At 41.2% G+C, this 21537-nt stretch overlaps 1 protein-coding gene across 5 annotated transcripts in view; it reads left to right on the forward strand.

The window, feature by feature from the left end:
* The window catches only part of DHX35 (DEAH-box helicase 35), an 85793-nt gene that overhangs the window by 56121 nt on the left and 8135 nt on the right, over positions 1 to 21537 (forward strand). For all 5 annotated transcript variants that reach the window (XM_053574225.1, XM_053574224.1, XM_053574226.1 and 2 more), the window contains 8 exons: positions 1209 to 1333; positions 5596 to 5650; positions 9406 to 9501; positions 13096 to 13190; positions 14784 to 14861; positions 16548 to 16677; positions 17530 to 17611; positions 19015 to 19086. In XM_053574225.1, the coding sequence (XP_053430200.1) occupies positions 1209 to 1333; positions 5596 to 5650; positions 9406 to 9501; positions 13096 to 13190; positions 14784 to 14861; positions 16548 to 16677; positions 17530 to 17611; positions 19015 to 19086 (733 nt within the window). The remainder of the gene's footprint in view (positions 1 to 1208; positions 1334 to 5595; positions 5651 to 9405; positions 9502 to 13095; positions 13191 to 14783; positions 14862 to 16547; positions 16678 to 17529; positions 17612 to 19014; positions 19087 to 21537) is intronic.

Consider the following 21537-nt stretch of genomic DNA (forward strand, 5'->3'; position numbering starts at 1 on the left):
CACGCCGGTCCTCCAGAGAGTTGGGTGTCTTTGGACTCTTAGAAAACACCTACTTGCTGTGAGCATCTTCTCAACAACGGAGTTGTCTGATAATTCTGTTTCGAAATCCCTTAGTCTACTTAGTCTATTGAGCACGCTCTTGAAACTACAGGGAGTATCCCATTTGGAACTTCCTCCTGTTGTCTGTCATCCAGAACCTTCCACTTACACCAGTGCATTTGGCAGTTTCTGTCAATCAGTCCACAGAATATTGGATGTCTGTTTTCTCAGAGCAAACCTTTTTGAAGTTATTCAGGATAGTGCTATTTCTTCATGACACTCTTGGTTTGTTTTTTTATTCTGTAATTCACTAAAGCTTTGTAATCTAAATGGAAGTTGGGCCACCCATGTGTTGTTTAAGAAGGGTGTGCATCAGTTAAAATGTTGACTGATGTGGGAAGATTTTGTGGGTGGAGGATTCTCAGTATAATCCATAAGCTTTCTGAATATACACAGAAATGATTTAATCTCTTCCTCTTTTTTTCCCCACCCTTTTGGCTTAGCTTTTATAAAAAAGGCCTTCCAAAGTCTCTTCCCTTCCCCACCCTCTTTTCTGCCCCTCCCATCCTAGGATCTCTCTGTCTTATGATGCATTTTCTTGTTCTGAGGGGGTATGTAACCTTCAGTAATCTGTTTGGAGCAGCATCTGATTCTAGGCATGATGTCGCATGCCTGGTTCATTTGACTTAAAAAGTTAGATGCAGACAGTTTTTTCTGTTTATGAGATCTGGTCATTTGCTGTATTTGGTTGTTATTAGTATTTCAGTGAGCTGTTTTGAAGTTCTTTGCTTATGCATGCAGTTCTTACTTCTTGGCTTCTCTACCCCAAGCAGAGCTGCTGGTAGCTGGGCACTGACGCTGACTCAGCAAATATTTGTAGCTTTGATTTAATGTTTTGCTGACAAAAAGCCCTTGAAAAACTGCATTCTGAAGTAAAAACACAAACTTCTATAAAGGTGTATTGTTCAAATATGTTTATCTAAAGTGTATTTTAAATAGAATTGTTTTTCCTAGGTATAAAATCAACTTTTTATTATGATAGTATATGGATTTGCTCCTAGATTCCTATGCTCCTGTTCAGGGTAGAAAAGAAAAACTGTCCCTTTGGCACAATGATTGCATTTGACTGTGAGGTTTGATCCCAAACAGTTCTGATTTCCTATCCTCAGAGGAAGCCTTTGACAAGTTGCCTGAATCCACCGTTCCTGAGATGCAGCGTAGCAATTTGGCACCTGTTATCCTGCAACTGAAAGCACTGGGAATTGACAATGTACTCAGATTTCACTTCATGTCCGTAAGTCCTGGCTTCTGTCTGGGGCTGCGGGAAGGCGGGAGAGCTCATGGGGCTGTCAGGACATTGTTGTAGGACGTGCCATCTTTCTTTTTTTTCCCATTCAGGTCATGTGTTATATGTCTACTTTGCAGGGCATGGGGGAAAACAGCCAGACAAGGCCTCGTTAATTCCTGTTCTTACCTAATTCCTGTTCTTGTCTGCTCAGGGTTAGAGACAAGTGAGTGCTAATTACAGAGCAGCGTGGCCAGTGCCATGAGAGGAAGAGCCCCCAGCCTAGTTAGTCATGTCTGAAGTAAAATCTGAAATCCAGGTAGGATTTTACCAGGTTGGGAGGGGTGGAGAGGTCCAGGACCGCAAGACTGTGTGTAGGCCTGGATGTAGATGTAAGAGTACCACACTGCTGGGTCCCTGAGGGCTTTGGGAGAGCACCAGGAAGATCACAGTGTGTGGCTGATTACAGTCTGCTTATTTCCTAAGGTCGGTTTCTAGGAGTGGATCATTGGGGGAGGGGGCGAGGGTCCTGCTGGAGGCTTTTTTTTTTTTTTTAATTGTTGGGGATTCCTTGAGGTACAAAGAATTAGGTTACACCAATTGTATTTGTTAGGTAAAGTCCCTTTTATAATTGTGTCCTGCCCCCAAGAGGTGGACCATACACCTTGACCATCTCTTTTCCCCTAGTGTCTCTCTTTTTTTTTTTTTTGTTTTTGAGTAACTGGGACTGCAAAAACTATGCCTGGCTAGTTTTTCTATTTTAGTAGACACAGAGTCTCATTCTTGCTCAGGTTGGTTTTGAATTCTTGAGCTCAAGCAATCCACCTGCCCCAGACTCCCGGAGTGCTAGGATTACAGCCGCAAGCCACCATACCTGGCCTTTGCTGTAGGCTCTTGACACTTGGCCGGATTGCTGCACTGTGTCAGCTCCAGCTCATGGTGCCCCCATTATGCCAAGTTAATTTCTTTTAGCTTTGCTAATTTGACTGCCTGGAGAGAGAGGGTAAATGTTATCTTTACTATTTTTTTTTAATTTACTATTTTTTTTTTAATTTCCCTTATGGTAGATTTTTAGTTGGCAATTTTGTATTTCTTCTGAATGGTGAGAATCAGTGTTTACGTTAGAATTAATATTTATTAGTGACTTTCCAAGAGTCCTTTAAGTAGTAAAGACATTGACCTTTGTAATATTTTTTGTGATTATTTTTTCTGTTATTTGTATTTTACTGGCTTTTTCCTTTTTATTTATTTATTTATTTATTTTTTGAGATAGAGTCTCACTATGTTGCCATCGGTAGAGTGGTATGGCATCACAGCTCACAGCAACCTCCAACTCTTGGGCTTAAGTGATTCTCTTGCCTCAGCCCCCCATGTAGCTGGGACTACAGGCGCCCGCCACAATGCCTAATCATTTTTTGGTTGTAGTTGTCATTTTTGTTTGGCAGGCTCAGGCTGGGCTCGACCCTGTCACCTTTGGTGTATATGGCTAGCACCCTAGCCTCTGAGCTGCAGGCACCAAGTCAGCTTTTTCCTTTTTAATATGCAGATATTCTAAACATATCTACACTAAAATCTTTCTATCTTTGCTTTTATGCTATTGTGCTTACAAAGCACTTTTTTTTTTTTTTTAATTTATTTGAGTTGGGGGTGTTGCTGTGTTGTCCAGGCTGGCCCCAAATTTCTGAGTTTAAGCAATCCTCCCTGCCTTAGACTCCAGAGTACCTAGGATTGCAGGTGCATACCACTGTGCCTGACTAGGAAGCCCTTCTTTTATGTATGTCAGTCAATGCATACTCTTTCATATTTCCTTCTAGAATTTTTATGATTTGAGAATTTGCATTTTGACTCTTTGTTCTATCCCAGCGGTATTGGTATGGTGTGACAGGTCTGGATTCTTGGATGATAAAGTCCCTAATGTCATGTGTCATGGTAAACTTAGGTGATTGAAAGAATAAAATGTACCAGTATCAACGCCTTCAAAGAAAATAATTGTGTGCTTACCATAAGTATAGGGAAAACATATCCTTTGATTACTGGTGTGCGCAAGCTTAATGAAAGTGTCACATGTAAAATTAGAGGAAAATGTATTATGAAAGAAATAACAGATACATATCTCAAAAAATACAAGGCGATTTTATATGTACATCATTTGGAGTAAATCAAGCATGCCCTAAGGAAAGGGAAAGAATCAGCACACGTTGTAAACTGACTTTAGGTTGCGTCCAGCTTCTCTAGGACAGAGGTGAGTGCAGTTGACACAGCCATATGTGGATGACGTTGCGCTAATTAAAAGATCAACTATGGAGAGGACCCGTAGCTGACACAGTTTAGCAAAGTAAATCTTCGTGTACTGCTGGTGGTTTTGCTCTGTTTCTGCCCTCATGCAGGACTTTCTGACAACACTTAACAAGCCTTAGAACCATCTGCTATGTTTTCTCAAGGAAATGTCTTTTGAAAAAGTAATTTAAAAGGAAAAAGGTTATATATGTGTATGATAATGTTTATAGCATTATTTTATATTAAATCTAAAAATGTAACTAAAAAAAATTATAACAAAACTTTTGGAAAATTGAAAAATGAAATTGACCTAGATATGGTCCCTTCTGGTTATTTGCCCCTAAAATTGTGTTTTTTATAGTTGAAATCACAGGGTACATATGATTTTGTATATTTAGCAGTGTTACTTATAGTTGTGAAAAACTGGAAACAACGCAATTTCCCAGGAATAAGAAAATTGACTTTGGCTTGGCGCTTGTAGCTTAAATGGCTAAGGTGCCAGCCACGTACACCAGAGCTGGTGGGTTCGAATCCAGCCCAGGCCTACTAAACAATAATGACAACTACAACCAAAAAATAGCTGGGCGTTGTGGCGGGTGCCTGTAGTCCCAGCTGCTTGGGAGGCTGAGGCAAGAGAATTGCTTAAGCCCAGGAGTTGGAGGTTGCTGTGAGCTGTGACACAACAGCATTCTACCGAGGGTGACAGCTTGAGGCTCTCAATAAAAAAAAGAAAAGGAAAGAAAAAAGAAAATTGACTTCTTTGTGGAGTATTGTGGGAGTATTATGCAGCTATCCCAAGTAATTATTGTGAAGCTTAGGTACAAGCAAGAATGAAAACAGAAAAACATATAGTGAAAAGAACAAGATAAGGTAATGCATACACAGTAATTCCAAATATGTTAAAAGAATGTTGATACGATCCCAAGTCAGCTGAGGTCATAGAGAAATACTAATGTGTCATTAAGTGAAAATACTTCAGATATGATTTCAGGGTGGGGTAGGTTGTGAGTTCTATCCACTGGTGATAATTGACTGGAAATAGGACCAGGGATAGAAAGGCGTCAAAGAGGACCTTGTTAGTTTTGTTCTATAATTGTCATAACCTAATTCAGAGCTTTGCTATTTCTCCTATCTCATATAATGAGAGACCCCTGGAGGGTTTGAGCTTCTCTATTTAGGTGTTAGACATTTTGGCTCCTTGTAAAAAGTTGTCATGGCACCAAAGAGAGGCTTGTGAGCACTAGTAATCTCTGTATGATCAATCAGGTTTAGTTTCTGCCCTTCTAAGTGTGTGCAACTGTGTGTGCAGTTGTTAAAGCTTTTAAAAGATCTTCTTCATTCCTTGACAAAGTGGGGGAGGTAGAGTGGAAAAATGAGGTGAGTTCAGCTTCTGACTTTGCCACCAACTGCACATGTGACCTTGTTCAAATGTTTTTTTATTTATTGTTACTTTCCCCATCTGTAAAATGGAGCTAAAACAATGAGATGCTTTAAATACATTTGTTATATGATTACATTTAGAAAAAAATACAGTTTGAAAAAGTATTATAATTTTACCTGGCTTATAGAGATCAGATAATTCAGAAGAAAACAACAATGCCTGGCGCTTAGTAGGTGCTTGTATAAGGGAAGAAGGAGGTGTGGCTCCGGAGAATCAGACCAAAGGTATAGGCTTGGCTTTGCAGGACTTCAGGTCCTCTAGCATTCTCTTTGATTTTCAGAAATTCAAATTCAGTGTATGTTATTCAACCAGTCCTGTCATGGGGCTCTAGGGGATGCAAAGATAAATCTTCCCCAGTACTGTAGTATGTACTAAGGCCACATAATACTAAGGGTGCTAAGACGGCTAGGTGAGCAGAAACCAGAAGGCTGGGAAGTATGGGGCATGTTAGAGGGGAGAGTGGATTTGAGCAGGAAATGGTTATATTTTTAGGTCTGTTGCCCCCCAAAATTCATTTAGGATTTTTATGTTTGTCTGTTTTTTTTTTCTACAGCCCCCACCAGCACAGTCAATGGTTCAAGCTTTGGAGTTACTCTATGCTTTGGGAGGTATGCCTGTTTCTCTTTTATTATGTGTTCTCCTGTGTGATAGGTTTTTTTTTTTTTTCTTTTGGCCAGGGCTGGGTTTGAACCCACCACCTCTGGCATATGGGACCGGCGCCCTACCCCTTTGAGCCACAGGCGCCGCCCTGTGTGATAGGTTTTATTCACTTTAGGGATCCTAGTGTCTTTAGGAATGGGATTGGTTCTCCCCATATATAGAACCTTCTTAATAACATTTTTTATCAAAATAAGTTGGGACCTAATTAGACTAATAGATGATGAAGGCTGATTATGACAATGAATTTATAAAAGCATGCCAGTTCATCAAAAGTTATAAATAACCATCACAAGGCCACACTCCTAAGAGACAGCCAGAGGTTGGCGATTCCCTGCCAGTTTACCGCTCAGTACTTTGTCTCTGTCCCCCTGCTTCATCTCGAATCTGTGGCTAAGTGTTTCTCTCCCTTCATTTCATTCATGGAGTTGTTCGGAGAACTGGGTACATTACCAGGTTGTGTTATTGTTTGGGCAAGGAAACATTATAATGTTATCAGGGAACCTCTGATTACTATGGTTTGAAAATGCAGCATTTATCTTAAGAGAGCAATCATAACCTTTAGGAAGTACTGTCTCTTCTGTGAACGGTACCCCAAAGGGAATTTAATATTCTCTTTGGTATTAAGTTTAGTGGAGGTTTTGCTTTTTGAGATTTATTCTGAGTGTTACTTTTTAAAACAGCTTTATTAAGTATAGTTTATACTGTATAATTCACACATTTATAATGTATTATATAATTCAACAGCTTTTAGTATATTCACAGGGTTGTGCAACTATTACCACAGTCTAATTTTAGAACACATTTATCATCCGAAAGAGAAACCTCATACCATTAAGAGATCTTTCCCTGTTCCCTCTCCCCACCTCCCACCCCCAGGCAACCACTACTCTGGTTCTATCTGTAGATATTTTCTATCTCTGTAGAATCACCTCTTCTAGAGATTTTATATAAATGGAATTGTATAATATATGGTCTTTTTTTAAAATTGGCTTTTGTCTTGGTACTTTTTGTGTTGTTGTAACAGTTCCAGCTGAGTATTTCTGAAGAAAAGAGGTTTATTTGGTTTATGGTTCTGGTGTCTGAAAAGTCTCTTGGGCAGCGCTTTGGCTGAGGACCTCTTGCTACCTCCACTTATGGCAGAAATTGGAAGGGGGAGTGGGTGTGTGCAGAGATCACAGTGAGAGAGGAAGCAAGAGAAGGTGAGACAGGAAGCTAGCCTTTTTGTTACTAACCCACTCTCATGGGAACTAATCCATTATCCTGGAGGAGGGCATTATTCTATTCATGAGGGGTCTGCCTCCATGACTCAGCTGACTCCCGCTAGCCCCTACTTCCTCACACTGCCACACTGGGGATCAAATTCAACATGAAGTTTGGTGGGGGACAAACAGCGTCCAAACGATGGCAGCTTCTTTGATTTAGCATGACATTTCAAGGTTCATTCATGTTGTAGCATGTATTGGTACTTTGTTCCTTTTTAGTGCTGAATAAATACTAGTTTATGAATATACCACAGATTTTTATTTGTTTATTAGTTGATGGGCATTTGGATTGTTTCCACTTTTTGGCCTCATAGGTAATGCTACTATAAATACTGTGTATTAGCATACAAGTTTTTGGTGGGAATTCCCACAAGCATCTTATGAGGGTTCCAATTTCTCCATATTATTGCCAGTGTTTGTTACTGTCTTTTCTATTATAGCCATCCTATACTGGAAAAGGTACCTTGTGGTTTTGATTTGCATTTTCCTTATGACTCATGATGCTGTATACCTTTTCATGTGCTTGTGGGCCATTTGCCTATCTTATTTGAAGAAAAGTCTATTCAAATCCTTTGCCTGTGGCTGAGCATGGTGGCTCATGCCTATAATCCCAGCACTCCGGGAGGCCAAGCCAGGAGGATCCTGTGAGCTCAGGAGTTTGAGAACAGCCTGAACAAAATTGAGACCCCTGTTACTACTGAAAATAGAAAAATTAGCTGGGCATCATGGTGGACACCTGTAGTCCCAGCTACTCAGGAGGCTGAGGCAGAAGGATCACTTGAACTCAAGAGTTTGAAGTTGCAGTGAGCTGGTCTGATGCCAAGGCCCTCTAGCCTGGGGCCTCAAAAAATCAAACAAAATCAAATCCTTTGCCCATTTTTATTTGTGTTATTGTCTTTTATTGAGTTGGAGTTTGTTAGATATTCTGGGTACAAATTCTTATCAGATATGCAGTTTGTAAATATTACTCACATTTCTAGAGGTTGTCTTTGTACTTAATAGTATTGTTTATAGTTCAAAAGTTTAAGTTTTTGTATAGCTCAGTTTATCTACTTTTTCTTCTGTCATTTATGCTTTTGGTATCATTTCTAAGAAGCCTACTTTGTGGTCATGTGGTCACTAAGATTTACTCCTAGGTTTTCTTCAAACAATGTTATAGTTTTGTTCCTTAAATTAGATTCGTGATCCATTTTTAGTTAATTTTTTGGTGTAGGGCAAAGTTGGGGTCCTTCATTCATTATATTTATGATACTTCTCTGTGAAGGAATAGCCAATTACTGATTTAAAAGATGGCCAGTGTTTTAAAAGGCCTTCAGCTGAGTCTGTTTAAGATTAGCCCAGAGAGTGTGTGTGTTAGAATAGGTTTCTATTCTTTGTTCTTAAGCAAGTAATAGGAACTTGAAAGCAAGGTTTCCTGGGATAGTCTGTAATGAGGATGAAAAAACATTGCATAGGAATTTTTCATTAGGTTGATTTTCCTTCAAACAGAATGAACTTTAAAATACCTCCTGTTTCTTCATTGCATTAAATAGGCTGGACAAGATGAAGGGAAACTTCCAACTTAATTTAGTTTCAAGCTGAATAATCATCTTTAAAGAGATTGGAACAGAAGAGAAATGACCTTTTTTGCCTTACTCTGAACTCTTACAGCGTTTGTTTTAGTTAAGAACACAACAGTTGACGTTTTGAGGGTCTTAGGAATCTAATCCCTGGATGCTGGCAGGTGATGGCGAAGCAAGGAGGGAAGGTGGGGAATTGGAAGAGTCAGCCCAGTTCAGTGACTGCCCCGGAGGCAGTCAAATAAACAGACCTGATGTTGGCTCCAGGGAGCCCATGTTTAGATTCTGAGTTGCTGGCCTTCTGATTGCTCACCTGGTATGAGAAGAGCACCAGGCTGGGATACCATCCTGGCATTTCTGTGGCTTGTCTGGTCTTGGACGTGGAAGATGATCCCAGTGGTGACCTAGGGGGAACAGCAAGGAAGATGGCAGAGAACCTGGGGAGTAAGGGGTCACAGGAGCTGTGTTCGGCAGAGGCAATGCTGCTGAAGACCGGAAGGAAGATGGCCTTTGTTTTGGCACTGACTTGTTGTTGGGCCCTTGGAAAGAGCAGTCTCTGTGAAGTAGTGAGAACACAGTGAGGCTGTTGTGGATTGAGAAGAGTGGGAGCAAGACAAGGCTGCGGAGCCATTTTCTTCTAATTGAGTCCTTGAAAAGTCATGAAAAGTATCAGTTTTTAAAAATGAGGTATTCAGAGCTCAGTAGAGATCTTTTCTTCTTTTAATGTCATGGCACACTGATGTCAGACTGAGTTTGGTAGTGTGTGGATCATGTTTGGATACCCTCTCTTGAGCATACTTCATCATCTGGTATCTCAGCAACTGCATGTCTTCCACCACAGTGGTATGTTCCTTCTGATTTCTTTTGTTCTTCTTATGGCAGGTTTGGACAAAGACTGTCACCTAACTGAACCGCTCGGCATGAGAATAGCAGAGTTTCCTTTGAATCCCATGTTTGCCAAAATGCTGCTTGAATCAGGTAGGTAGAGCCTGATAGCTCATGTTGAGTTTATTTGGATTATCAGAAGAGTTAGTACCCTGAATTCTGAGCACCCTGGTGAGGAGGACACAAGTGTAGTAAAAAATATATACAGTGTACCATTTAACCATTTTTAAACATATGGTTCTGTGACATTAAGTATATTCACATTGTTGTGCAACATCAGTACCGTCCATTTCTAGAATTTTTCCCATCTTCCTCATTGAAACCCTATACCAATTAAACATTTAACTCTCCATCCCCAGCTCCTTGCATTCAATATTGTACTTTTAGTCTCTGAATTTTATCACTCTTGGAACCTTGTATAAGTGGAATCCTACCCTTGCAAGTGACTTATTTCACTTAACATGTTTTCAAGGTTCATCCATGTTGTAATGTGTATCAAAATTTCCTTTGTTTCTAAGGCTGATTAGTATTCCACTACATATATAATACCACATTTTGTTTATCCATTCATCTGTAAATGGGCATGTAAGTTTGTACCTTTTTGCCATTGTGGATAATGCTATTTATAAACAGGGGTGTACAAATATGTCTTAGAGTTCCTGCTTTCACTTCCTTTGGGTATATACCCAGAAATGGAATTACTAAATCATATGGTAGGCAATTCTTTGTTTAAATTTTAAAAACATTGGGCGGCGCCTGTGGCTCAGCTGGTAGGGCGCCGGTCCCATATGCCGGAGGTGGCGGGTTCAAACCCAGCCCCGGCCAAAAAAAAAAAAAAAAAGTTAAATTTTAAAAACATTTATTTTTATTTTTAAAATATTTATTCATTTTTATTTTAATTTTCAAGGCAGAGTCTTCTTCTGTTGCCCTGGCTAGAGTATAGTGGGTCAGCCTAGCTCACTACAGTCTCAAACTCAAGTGATCCTCTTGCCTCAGCCTCCTGAGTATGTGTGACTGCAGGTGCCTGCAACATTGCCCAGCTATTTTTTTTCTATTTTTGTTAGAGACAGGGTCTGGCTTGTGTTTAGGCTGGTTTCGAAATCCTGGTCTCAAGTTGGCCTTCTATGTTGGCCTCCCAGAGTGCTTAAAAATTTATTTTTAATTGACAGATAATCATTGTGTGTATTTATGAGGTACATTTTGATCTTTTGATCTATATACACATGGTAGAAAGATTCAATCAGTCCAGTTACATATCCACCACTTCACCAATTTACCTTTTTCTTGTGATGAGAACATTAAAAATATATTCTGTTAGTGATTTTGAAATTGTCATAATACATAATTATTAACTGTGGTCATCATGCAGTATAATAAATCACTAGAACTTACTCTTCCCATCTGACTGGAACTTTGCACCTTTTGATCAGCTTCTTCCCTTTTCCTATCCTCCCCCAGCCCTGTTTACTTTTCTACTGTTTCTGTAAGGTCCACTCTTTTATTTTTTATTTATTTATTTTTTATTGTTGGGGATTCATTGAGGGTACAATAAGCCAGGTTACACTGATTGCAATTGTTAGGTAAAGTCCCTCTTGCAGGTCCACTTTTTTAGATTCTAAGTATGAGTGAGATGATACAGGGTTTGCTTTTCTGGGCCGGCTTATTTCACTAGCATAACGTCTTCCAGTTCAATCTGTGTTGTCAAGAATGACATAATATCCTTTTTGTAAAAGGTTGTGTAGTATTTCATTGTGTGCATACACATGTCGTATTTTCTTTATTCATTTGGACATTTAGGTAGCTTCCATATTTGGGCTATTATGCGTAATGGTGAAATGAATATGGAAGTGCAGAATCTCTTTGACATATCAATTTCAATTCTTTTGTATATATACTCAGAAGTAGGATTGCTGTATTATGTGGTAATTCAATTTTTAGCCTTTTGAGTAACCTCCATACTCTTTTCTAGAATGGCTGTACTAGGCTGGGAGCAGTGGCTCACACCTGTAATCCTGGCATTCTGGGAGGCCAAGGCGGGTGGATTGCCTAAGTTCACCAGTTTGAGACCAGCCTAAGCCAGCGTGAGACCTCATCTCTAAAAATACCCGGGCATTGTAGCAGGTGCCTATAGTCCCAGCTACTTGGGAGGCTGAGGCAAAAGAGTCACTTGAGCCCAAGAGTTTGAGGTTGCTGTGAACTGTGATACCACGACACTTTACCAAGGGTGACAAAGTGAGACTCTGTCTCAAAAAATAAATAAAATGGCTGTCCTAACTTTAATTTTTTTGCAGAATTGCCATATTATTTTCTACAGTGGCCGCACCATTTTGCATTGGCTACCCCTACCTGCCCAATCCTTTCAGACCCCATTGGCTACCCCTACCTGCCCAATCCTTTCAGACCCCTTTCTAATTTCTCTGACACCTTCAGATTTTTTTGAGGACGTGAATTTTGAGATAAAAGTGTATATATAACCTAGAGGTTTTTTTTTTTTTTTTTTTGAGACAGAGTCTCACTATGTTGCCCTGGGTAGAGTGCCGTGGTGTCATAGCTGACAGCAACCTCTAACTCTTGGGCTTAAGCAAGTTTCTTGCCTCAGCCTCCCAAGTAGCTGGGACCACAGGTGCCCGCCACAACACTCGGCTGTTTTTTTTTTGCAGTTTTTGGCCGGGGCTGGGTTTGAACCCGCCACCTCTGGTTTATGGGGCTGGTGCCCTACTCCTTTGAGCCATAGGCACCGCCCAAGCCTGGCTATTTTTTGTTGTAGTTGTCATTATTGTTTGGTAGGCCTGAGCTGGATTCGAACCCACTAGCTCCAGTGTATGTGGCTGGTGCCCACCCAGCCACTGAGCTACAGGTGCTGAGCCTAACCTAGAGATTTTTTTTATAATTAGAAATCAAAATTATCTCTAGACAATATAGTTTCTCTTTTCCTCTACACCAGGAAAGATAGTATTTTTTTCCTGATTTTGTCTAACTTTTGTGTCAACTGGCAATTTATGCAGCTGTATTTGAGACCCAGCATGGTAAAAGTTAACTATAGTTAAGTTTTGGAACAACCACATGCCCTTAGCCTCACAACCTTCATGAGTCAGGAGTCCCGGTGGAGAGGAGGACGGTACAGGTTGTTCTGCTCAATGCCCTGGAGTGCTGATGACTGCAGACTCTGTTCCCAGCTGCCAATAGCCCACCAGCCACTTTCCTGGTCTAGCTGTGTCTTGGGCTTCCCAGTTGACATGTGCCCTTTTGAGAGGACGGCCACTTCATAGAAGAGTCCAGGAGCAGAGAAACAACAGAAGGGATACAACCCCCATATTCCCTGTCCCCCCTTTCTCATGCATACTTCTGGGATGCTAGACGTGCACATGATGGGAGGGAGCAGCTGTGGAGCTGACCTGCCCTTGTGACTGGGCCAGTCTGGACCCCACCTTGGCTTATAGCGAAGAGTCCCTTGGTGTTACGGCTACAGAGTGGACGCAGCACCTTTCCCAGAGTCCTTCAAGGCTGCTGTTCATCTGGGTCATATATAGGACATTCTGTTTGTCAAGTGAAGTTTTTATATACTATAAGCTTAACAAAATAAACAGTATGAAATATGTGATCTTAGTTTACAATACGGTGCAAGGAAAATATGGGTGTCTTTTATTTCCCATTGACATGTTCCCCAACATGCTTGCTGTTTTATAGGAAATTTTGGTTGTTCTCAGGAAATTCTAAGCATTGCGGCCATGATGCAGATCCAGAATATCTTCGTGGTCCCCTCAAACCAGAAGTCTCAGGCAGTAAGTCCAGCTTTTCTCCCGTGCTGTTCATTCTAGTCAATCTCTTTCACGGTAAGCTTTCCTCGTTGAAACGCCACCCAGGAACCATTGAGGACAGAGCTGTGCAGATGGTGTCAGCTCTCACTTTGAGTGTTTACCGTATGTCTGGTATTATGCCAAGCATTCGACAGCCATTTCATTTTATCTTCACCATAAACCTGTGGGATAGATACTATCATCCTTTAAAGATGGAAGCACAGAACAGTTAGGTTACTCATTCACGATTGCGTAGCCAAAAATGACAAAGTTGGCTTTCACAGTCCAAAGCCCTGGACCTTAACCATTGAACTGCTGATTTTCTTATTTGATGATGGTGGTCCTATAAGATTAATGCAGTGCGTGTGTGTGTGTGTGTGTGTATATATATATATGTATATATATATGTATATATGTATGTATATATATATATATTTTTTTTTTTGAGACAGAGTCTCATTCTGTCACCCTGGGTAGAGTGCTGTAGCATCTAGCAATTCTCTTGCTTCAGCCTCCCAAGTAGCTGGAACTACAGGTTCCAATCCCAGCTAGTTTTTCTATTTTAGTAAATACAGGGTCTCATTCTTGCTCAGGCTGGTCTCAAACTCCTGAACTCATGAAATCTGCCTGCCTTGGCCTCCCAGAGTGCTAAGATTATAGGCATGAACTGCCACCTCTGGCCAGTACTGTATTTTCATTTATTTATTTTTGTCTTATATTAACTGCAATCTAGATGATACTGTATTTTTACTGTATATTTTTTGTGTTTGGATATATTTAGGTACACAAATACCTGCCATTGTGTTACTGTTACCTACAGTATTGGTACAGTATGTGCCAAGCAGGTTTGTGGGCTGGGAGCAATGGTGGGTAGTAGGTGCCGGGGCTGATAGGAGAAGTAGAGACATACGTGGCTAGATACTTTCCAGAGAGTCCTCCTATACCATCTAGATTTGTGTAAGTACACTCTGGTGTTTGCCCAACAGTGACTTGTCTAACAACACTTTTCTTGGAAGCAATCCCTGTCATTAAGCGACGCAGGACTCTTACCTGTGTACTTGCATGCATGTTGTGTCTGCTGCTCCTTTAATCCATGGGAACATATGGCCCTGCTCAGGATTTTACAGAAAGAGGAATTCAAGATGGGGTCTGAAAGGATTGGGCAGGTAGGGGTAGCCTAGAATTACTGAGGGTCTCCCATGCACCTGAGTCAGTCCCCTGCTCTTCTGGAGCCTTCGTTCTTTAGGGGCTGAGAGGAATTCATATGAAAAAGATGATACTGACAGGATCAAGGAGAAGAGAGGCAAGAACATTTAACAAATTTCTGTGCCAAGTATTTAGTAGTGAATTATCTCAGCTTGATAGAGAGGGTTCATTTCCCAGTTTTACAGATAAGGAAATCAAGGTCCAGAAAGAATAAATAACCAGTCTGAGGGCTGTCAGAATACCACAGAGCCAGAATGGTGCAAACCAGATATTTCTGAATCCACAGCCCATATGGTGTTCGTCATACAATGTTACCTCCCTGTAAAGAGGCTCACAGGAATTAACTTCTAAATGTTGCTTTACTCTGTCCAGATTCGAGTGCACCGCAAATTTGCTGTGGAGGAGGGCGATCACCTCACTATGCTCAACGTGTATGAAGCATTTATCAAAGTAAGCACAGCTGCTGCTCGAAGGGCCCCCATAGCTTACCAGCCACTCACAGTGATCTAGGGGATCCCTGAAGTTCAGTTCCTAAAGGAATGGCCAAGAGACCCCTTTATTTTCCTGTTAGGCTTATTGCCATTCTTCTAGTTGGTGATTTAGCCTTTCTGCCTGAGTTTCTGATGTGTTCTGCTGGAAAGAAACACAGGAATTGTTTATTGCTTTCCCATACCTGGAGATACAGTGTGCTAGCAGCAGGCTCTGGGCTCCTCCTCCAAGTATTTCCTATCACTGTTTATTAGGCAGAGAAGGAACACTTGAATAAGAAATCCTATTATATTTTCTGCCAAACAGATGAGGCTGAGAGCAACTTATAGTTTTGGGTTGAATCTTCGAACCTGTTCCAGCTGCCATGAGCAGACATTTAGGTGAGGATTTGTGTATATTCACACTTCCTACCTGTATTTAGCCATGGTAATGTTTATTTATTTTTTTTGAGACAGTCTCACTTTATCGCCCTGGGTAGAGTCCCGTGGCGTCTCACTGCTCACAGCAACCTCCAACTCTTGGGCTTAAGTGATTTTCTTGCTTCAGCCTCCCAAGTAGCTGGGACCACAGGCACCCTCCACAACACTGGCTATTTTTTGTTGTGGTTGTCGTTGTTTGGCTGGCCCTGGTGGGGTTTGAAGCTGCCAGCCTCACTGTATGTGGCCAGCGCCCTACCCACTAAGCTTACAGGCACCACCAATAATGTTGATTTTTATACTTAACGTTCTGTAAATGTAAGAGCAAATAATACAGCTTAAAATTCTCACTAAAAATTTCTAAAAAGAGAGTTTCTATAGCTGATGAAAAAAGAAACCTCTCATATAAAAGAGTATATTTCAGATTTCTTTCCAGAGTTCATTTCTTAAATAACATTTTTAAAAAAGTGAAGTACTAACTTTTTGTTTTACAAGAGATTTGAGGAAGATTATTCAGTTAATGAAGAGTTTTTAGAAAAACTTAGGAGTCTTATGGATTAAATCAGTTAAAATTTGTTTATATAAGTACAATGTAACGTGTCCATTCTGAAGCTTTCTTTGTGAGTAGCATGTAGGTACATGTCCACATTGCATTATTCTGTAGTTGCCTTCCTGGAAAATCTTAATATTTAGAACACTTTCCTTCCAATTAAGAGTGTAATTTCAGAGGTATAATCCTACAGAGATAATTAAATCCAGACATAATGATATGCTTAAGAATATAGAAAAAAATTAAAACATTATTGAGAGAAAAGCCATACTTTGGGGAAAAATAATTCACAAATATTTGTTCATTGGCAGGTGTCATATTGCTTGCCTGTAGGACAGTGAGAAACTCAAGTACATGAAGAAGAAAATTTAATTTAGAAAGAACCACAGGGAAGTGGCTCTTCCTAATGGTTCATGTCTCATACAGGTTTTCAAGATTGAAAATGACTCTGCTTGTCATTAGGTTGTCCTTTGCCCTTTAGTACAGAAAGTGAGGTTGCAATTAGATGTGTGCCTGGTTGTTAATATCTGGTTTTGAGATATTGAACAAAGAAGAGTCAGTTATAATCTGAGGATCTTGTCCCGTTGAACAGAAAAGAGAAAAGGGTTATCTTTGCCATGTAACCTTAGTTGAGAACATTTCCATATAATTCTAACTTTTTCTGTCTGGGTTGTTCGGCAGCACAATAAGAACTCTCAGTGGTGTCAGGAACATTTCCTGAATTACAAGGGTCTTGTCAGAGCTGTGACTGTACGAGAACAACTGAAAAAACTTCTTGTCAAATTTCAAGTGCCCAAGAATTCCAGCGAAGGTGAGAATAAATGGCGCCAGCAGGCGGCTGCCCCTCTTTGCTCTGGTTGCGTTCTTCAAGTTCTCGTGCTGGGTGGTGCTCAGCAGCACCGTGTGCTCTGTGGCTACTCCAGGTTTCACATTGTGAATTGCCAGGAACTAATTCAAAGCTGAATGTGATGCCACTTATTTTTTCCAAGGAAGCTCATTTTTATTTCTGAGGGATATTCTTACTAAAGGAATTTCATAGCCTGTGACAAGATTTTAAGAATTGTTAATATTGGTCAAAACTCCTGTGCTGATCAGTAGTGGGATCGCCTGTGAATAGCTGCTGCACTCCAGCCTGGGCAACATAGTGAGACCCCATCTCTTAAAAAAAAAGAATTGCTAATATTTACTTCATTGCACATCCTATGATTGATTTTTCCAGTGTACATTTGGAAGGTAAATTATTTTTAAGTGGATGATATTTATGGCTATTAAGTAAAATTACATCTTATTTTCAAATACAAGTAGCATTAAAGCTGTGCTGTGTGCTGCTCCTAGGTAGTGATTAAGGGCGAGGCAGAGAAGTATTATGTGTGAGACATAGCCTCTGCCTTCTAGCAGTGACCGTTAATAGAGGACACAGTAGGTTACACTGTGGTGGGGGCTGGAGGGACCCCAAGTTTAGAGAGCAGTCCAGTGCTGTTCTCAGCAGCTATTCTGGGAGATGGGAACATCCCCAGATGCATCCAGCATTGGGAAGTGCGGGGCTGGGGCTGGGTCAGGGGAGGGTTTCTAGGCGCATGAAGCAGCCTGGGGCGGGGCTAGGCCCCATGCATCACACACAGGGCAGGCAAGGGTCTCACCCCTCTCTCTGCTCCTTGTGCAGGTGATCCCGATCCGGTTCTCAGGTGCATTGTTTCGGGATTCTTTGCAAATGCTGCGAGGTTTCATTCTACAGGAGCTTATAGGTAACGGGATACTTTGTGAAATGATTTGTTAAAGGAAGGATCTTTTTTATTTTATTTATTTATATTTTGGAAACTGGGCCTTGTCCTGTCACCTAGATGGGAGTGCAGTAGCTGACTCATAGCTCAGTGCAGCCTTAAACTCCTAGGCTCAAGTGAACTTCCTGCCTCAGCTTCCCTGCCAGCTATAATGTACAGGCCTTCACCACCACACCCAGCTAATTAAAAAAAATTTTTTTTCCCTAAAAAAATTATAGTCTTGAAGTCAGCCAAGTTATCGCTAGTCTTGGGCAATGAGTCCAGAGTTGCATTGAACATTTTTTATTTTGCCAACCGGGTCTGCTCCACCGAGTATCCCAGTAGTTGACTGTTGGAAAACAGTGTCTTCTGTTTATTACTGCAGGCCACGTGTTCTAGCCTGTTAGTATCCTGGTTCCATTACCTGTCGTATGAGCTCCCCCTTCCCATTTTGAGTTGTCTTGTGTTTGAGCACCTCTTCCCATGTGGAGGTGACCCCCCTCTAGAGAGACTGAGGTCACTAGTGAGTACCATCAACTTGTCCTTTTGGTTCCCCAGTCTCCAGAAGAAGAGTGTTAATTAGCAATTTCAATTGGCATTTTAAAACTTCTTCCATCAGTGTCATTGACAAAAGTATGTGATACCTCAGAGGTTTCAGAGCCAGTCATTTCCTTTGAGATCGGTAGGAAAGTCAGGACTGGGACACTGGCTTTATTACTGTGCTGACAAAGAACTCAGTCATGGCCCTTGAAGCATTTCCCCTGTAGACGGACCCCTGGCACCCATAGGAACTCCCTTTCTAGTTAGGGCAGCAACATCCTAACCTATTAATGTTCCCTTATAATCTGCTCTTACTGATCGTTGTGTGCCTCGTAAATATTTTTTAAATTAAGATAAATCAAATCAGAGTTGTGATTGGAAATACTATTTCAATATTTCAGAGAAATTATTAGTACAACATTGAGCTTTCTTTTTTCACTATAATTACCTCTCTTAGAGTCTTTAGTATTTAACTTTGTTTAATAGAAAAGCTTACAGAAGAAATCACATACACACATTATTTCTGTCCAGAAGGAAATTGTTTTGAAAGAATACCTGCAGAAGATAAACATAAACATAGGCAGATCATTATGTTTCTGGATGTTTTTACTGAGTGTCCACATGGTGCTTTTCTTCTTTTCCCTTTGCACATGATTTATTCTTGATTTCTGGGGTGGCAGCAAGGGGCCGGGGGGTCAAGGAAGGGCACAGTGAGGATAGAATTGTTTCGTTTGTGAGAAGTTCAGTCTGTGTCCTTTTTTTTTTTTTTGTAATATTAAAAACATTTATAGGAAAGTCTTGCCGTAAGTATTTAGGATGGGCTTCAGACTAACTCTTCTGTTTGCAAGGACTATCCGCGATGATCACGAGCTGCACATCCACCCTGCCTCCGTCCTCTATGCAGAGAAGCCGCCTCGCTGGTGAGCCCCTTCCCGCTGCAGAGCCCCCTTGTGACTGCTTTGAAGGCCAGGCCTGGTTCCTTTTCATCTCTGGGTTCCCCCAGGGCCTGGCACAGGGCCTGGAGTACACATATTCCAGCCAGGCTGGTTGACTTTGCTATCCTGAGTTGTCCTTAGGGTATCTGCTGTATCAAAGGTCTCCTTGAGCCAGTGGTTCTCAACCTTCCTAATGCTGCGATCCTTTAATACAGTTCCTCATGTTGTGGTGACTCCTAGCCATAAAATTATTTTTGTCGTAGCAATGACAAATTATTTTTTCATTGCTACGACAAAAATAATTTTGTGGTTGGGGGTCACCACAACATGAGGAACTATATTAAACGGCCGTGGCATTAGGAAGTTTGAGAACCACTGCCTTAAGCAAATGGTGATATTTGAGTACTTGCTTATCCACTCAACAAACATTCATTTTCACCTGCTGGCTGGATGCTAAGTCCTGCAGTAGGCACAGCTGTGCAGAGATGGATTGAGTGGGGTCCCTAGTTCTGACATAGGAACAGACACAAACAGATGCCCACACCTAAGGAGAAGGGCTTTGCTAGAGGCATGGATAAAGTTGGCACCGCATGTGCCAGGGAGAGTTAGGGCCAACTTCATAGCAATAACTTTTGCTCTGGACCTAGAAACGAGAGTTATTGGACAAAAAAGGACCTGACGGTGTTCCAGTCTGAGGAAATAGCAAGGGCAAAGCCTTGGGAATGTGAAGGAGCCCCCTGTCTTTGGGCAATGGGAAACACTTGGCGTGCCTGGCCCAGAGGAGGCCCATGAGATGGGTCAGCTCTTCACACTGCCCGGAAGGACATGATAAGTAGGGAAGTCCAAAGAAGGCATCTAGACATCATTATAGCATTTTGAAACATTAAGTTTATGTTTCTCCAATTTAAAACAACATTTGGGGCTTGTATTTTGTATTCTTTTTTAAAATTTCATTTTTCTAGTAATCATGTGTATTTTATTTTACCAAAATATCAGTCAGTCATAGATTGGAAATTTTAAAGACAATAGCGCCTGGTCCTTTACCAGTTGGAGGATGGAGAAGCCCTGGGACAGAGTGTGAGGCAGAGAGAGAGGGAAGATTGCAGGAGATGAAAGTAGAGGGCAGAAAAGGTCTGTGGTCAGTGACTTTGTACCCTAGACCCAGGGTTTTCAAAGTGTGGTCTCTGGCCCAGTGTCAGCATCACTAGGAACCTTGCTAGAAACGCAGGTCCTCAGGCCATGCCTAGCCCTACTGTGTCAGAAGCTGCAGTGGGGCCCGCCCTCTATTTTAACAAGCCCTCCAGTATTTCTGATGGTTGAGAAAGTTTGAGCTCTGTTCCCCTACCAAAGAATTAGACTTTGTCCTATGACCAGGGCAGATCTAGAAGCTTCTTGGGTTTTATTGTTTGTTTATTTGTTTTGAGGCAGAGTCTCATTTTGTTGCCTTGGGTGGAGTGCAGTGGCCTCATTGTAGCTCATAGCAACCTCAAAACTTCTGGGCTCAAGTGATCCTCTTGCCTCAGCCTCTTAGTAGCTGGATCTACAGGAGCTCACCACTATGCCTGGCTAATTTTTCCATTTTTAGTGGGGATAGGGTCTGGCTCTTGCTCATACTGGTCTCAAACTCTGAGCTCAAGCAATCCATCTGCTTCACTCTTGCGCAGTGCTAGGATTACAGGTGTGAGCCCCCCCCTAGAAGCGCCCTAAATAGAGTGGTTAGATCTGTTCTGGGTTTAGAAATGTTACCCAGTGGCCATTTGTGTGCAGGATAATTAGAAGAGGGAAGGCAAACCTCCCAGTTATGGATCCTTCTTTAAGGGTTTGCTGACTTGGGAGTGATTAAATTTGGAAGTTACTTAAGAGAAAAAGGCTTTTCGTTTTCTTGCTTCACTCCCAAGGAGCTCTGAAGGGCAAAGAAAGAATGGGAATGGAGTCAGCCTGAAGCAGATCCTCACTGCTCAGGTGGTAAAGAATATGCCCCTCCCTTTTCCTTTTTTTCATCCGAGATTCATTTACGGGTTTTTGAGGGGTGGGCAGCCCCAGTGTGGCTGTTGTATTTACAGTTGTGGGGGAAGCCCTGAATCCACACTTTATGTAGCTCAGAAACTAATATCTACTAATATTTACTGCTAACATCTGGGGACTGGAAATGTTCTTGGCTTGTTGGTTGCCTATTACCTGAGTCTCAGATAAGTCTTTTTCCCTTAAATAAAGGTATAATTTATAAATAGCAAAAGATGATTTTTGACCAGTGTGTATTGTCATGTAACCCATAAATTCCTTCATGTCTCTTTACAGTTAATACCCAGTCCCTTTCAGAATCAGGCAAGCCTTTATTTCTATTTTTACTTTTTCTAATTAAGTCATTAGTCTGCATTCAGAGTTCTGTAAAAGCAGACTAAGGATCCAGAAAAATCTTTTGCTGATAATTGAGAT

This window comes from Nycticebus coucang, chromosome 21 (genome assembly GCF_027406575.1).
Source record: "Nycticebus coucang isolate mNycCou1 chromosome 21, mNycCou1.pri, whole genome shotgun sequence".
Taxonomy (NCBI): Eukaryota; Metazoa; Chordata; class Mammalia; order Primates; family Lorisidae; genus Nycticebus; species Nycticebus coucang.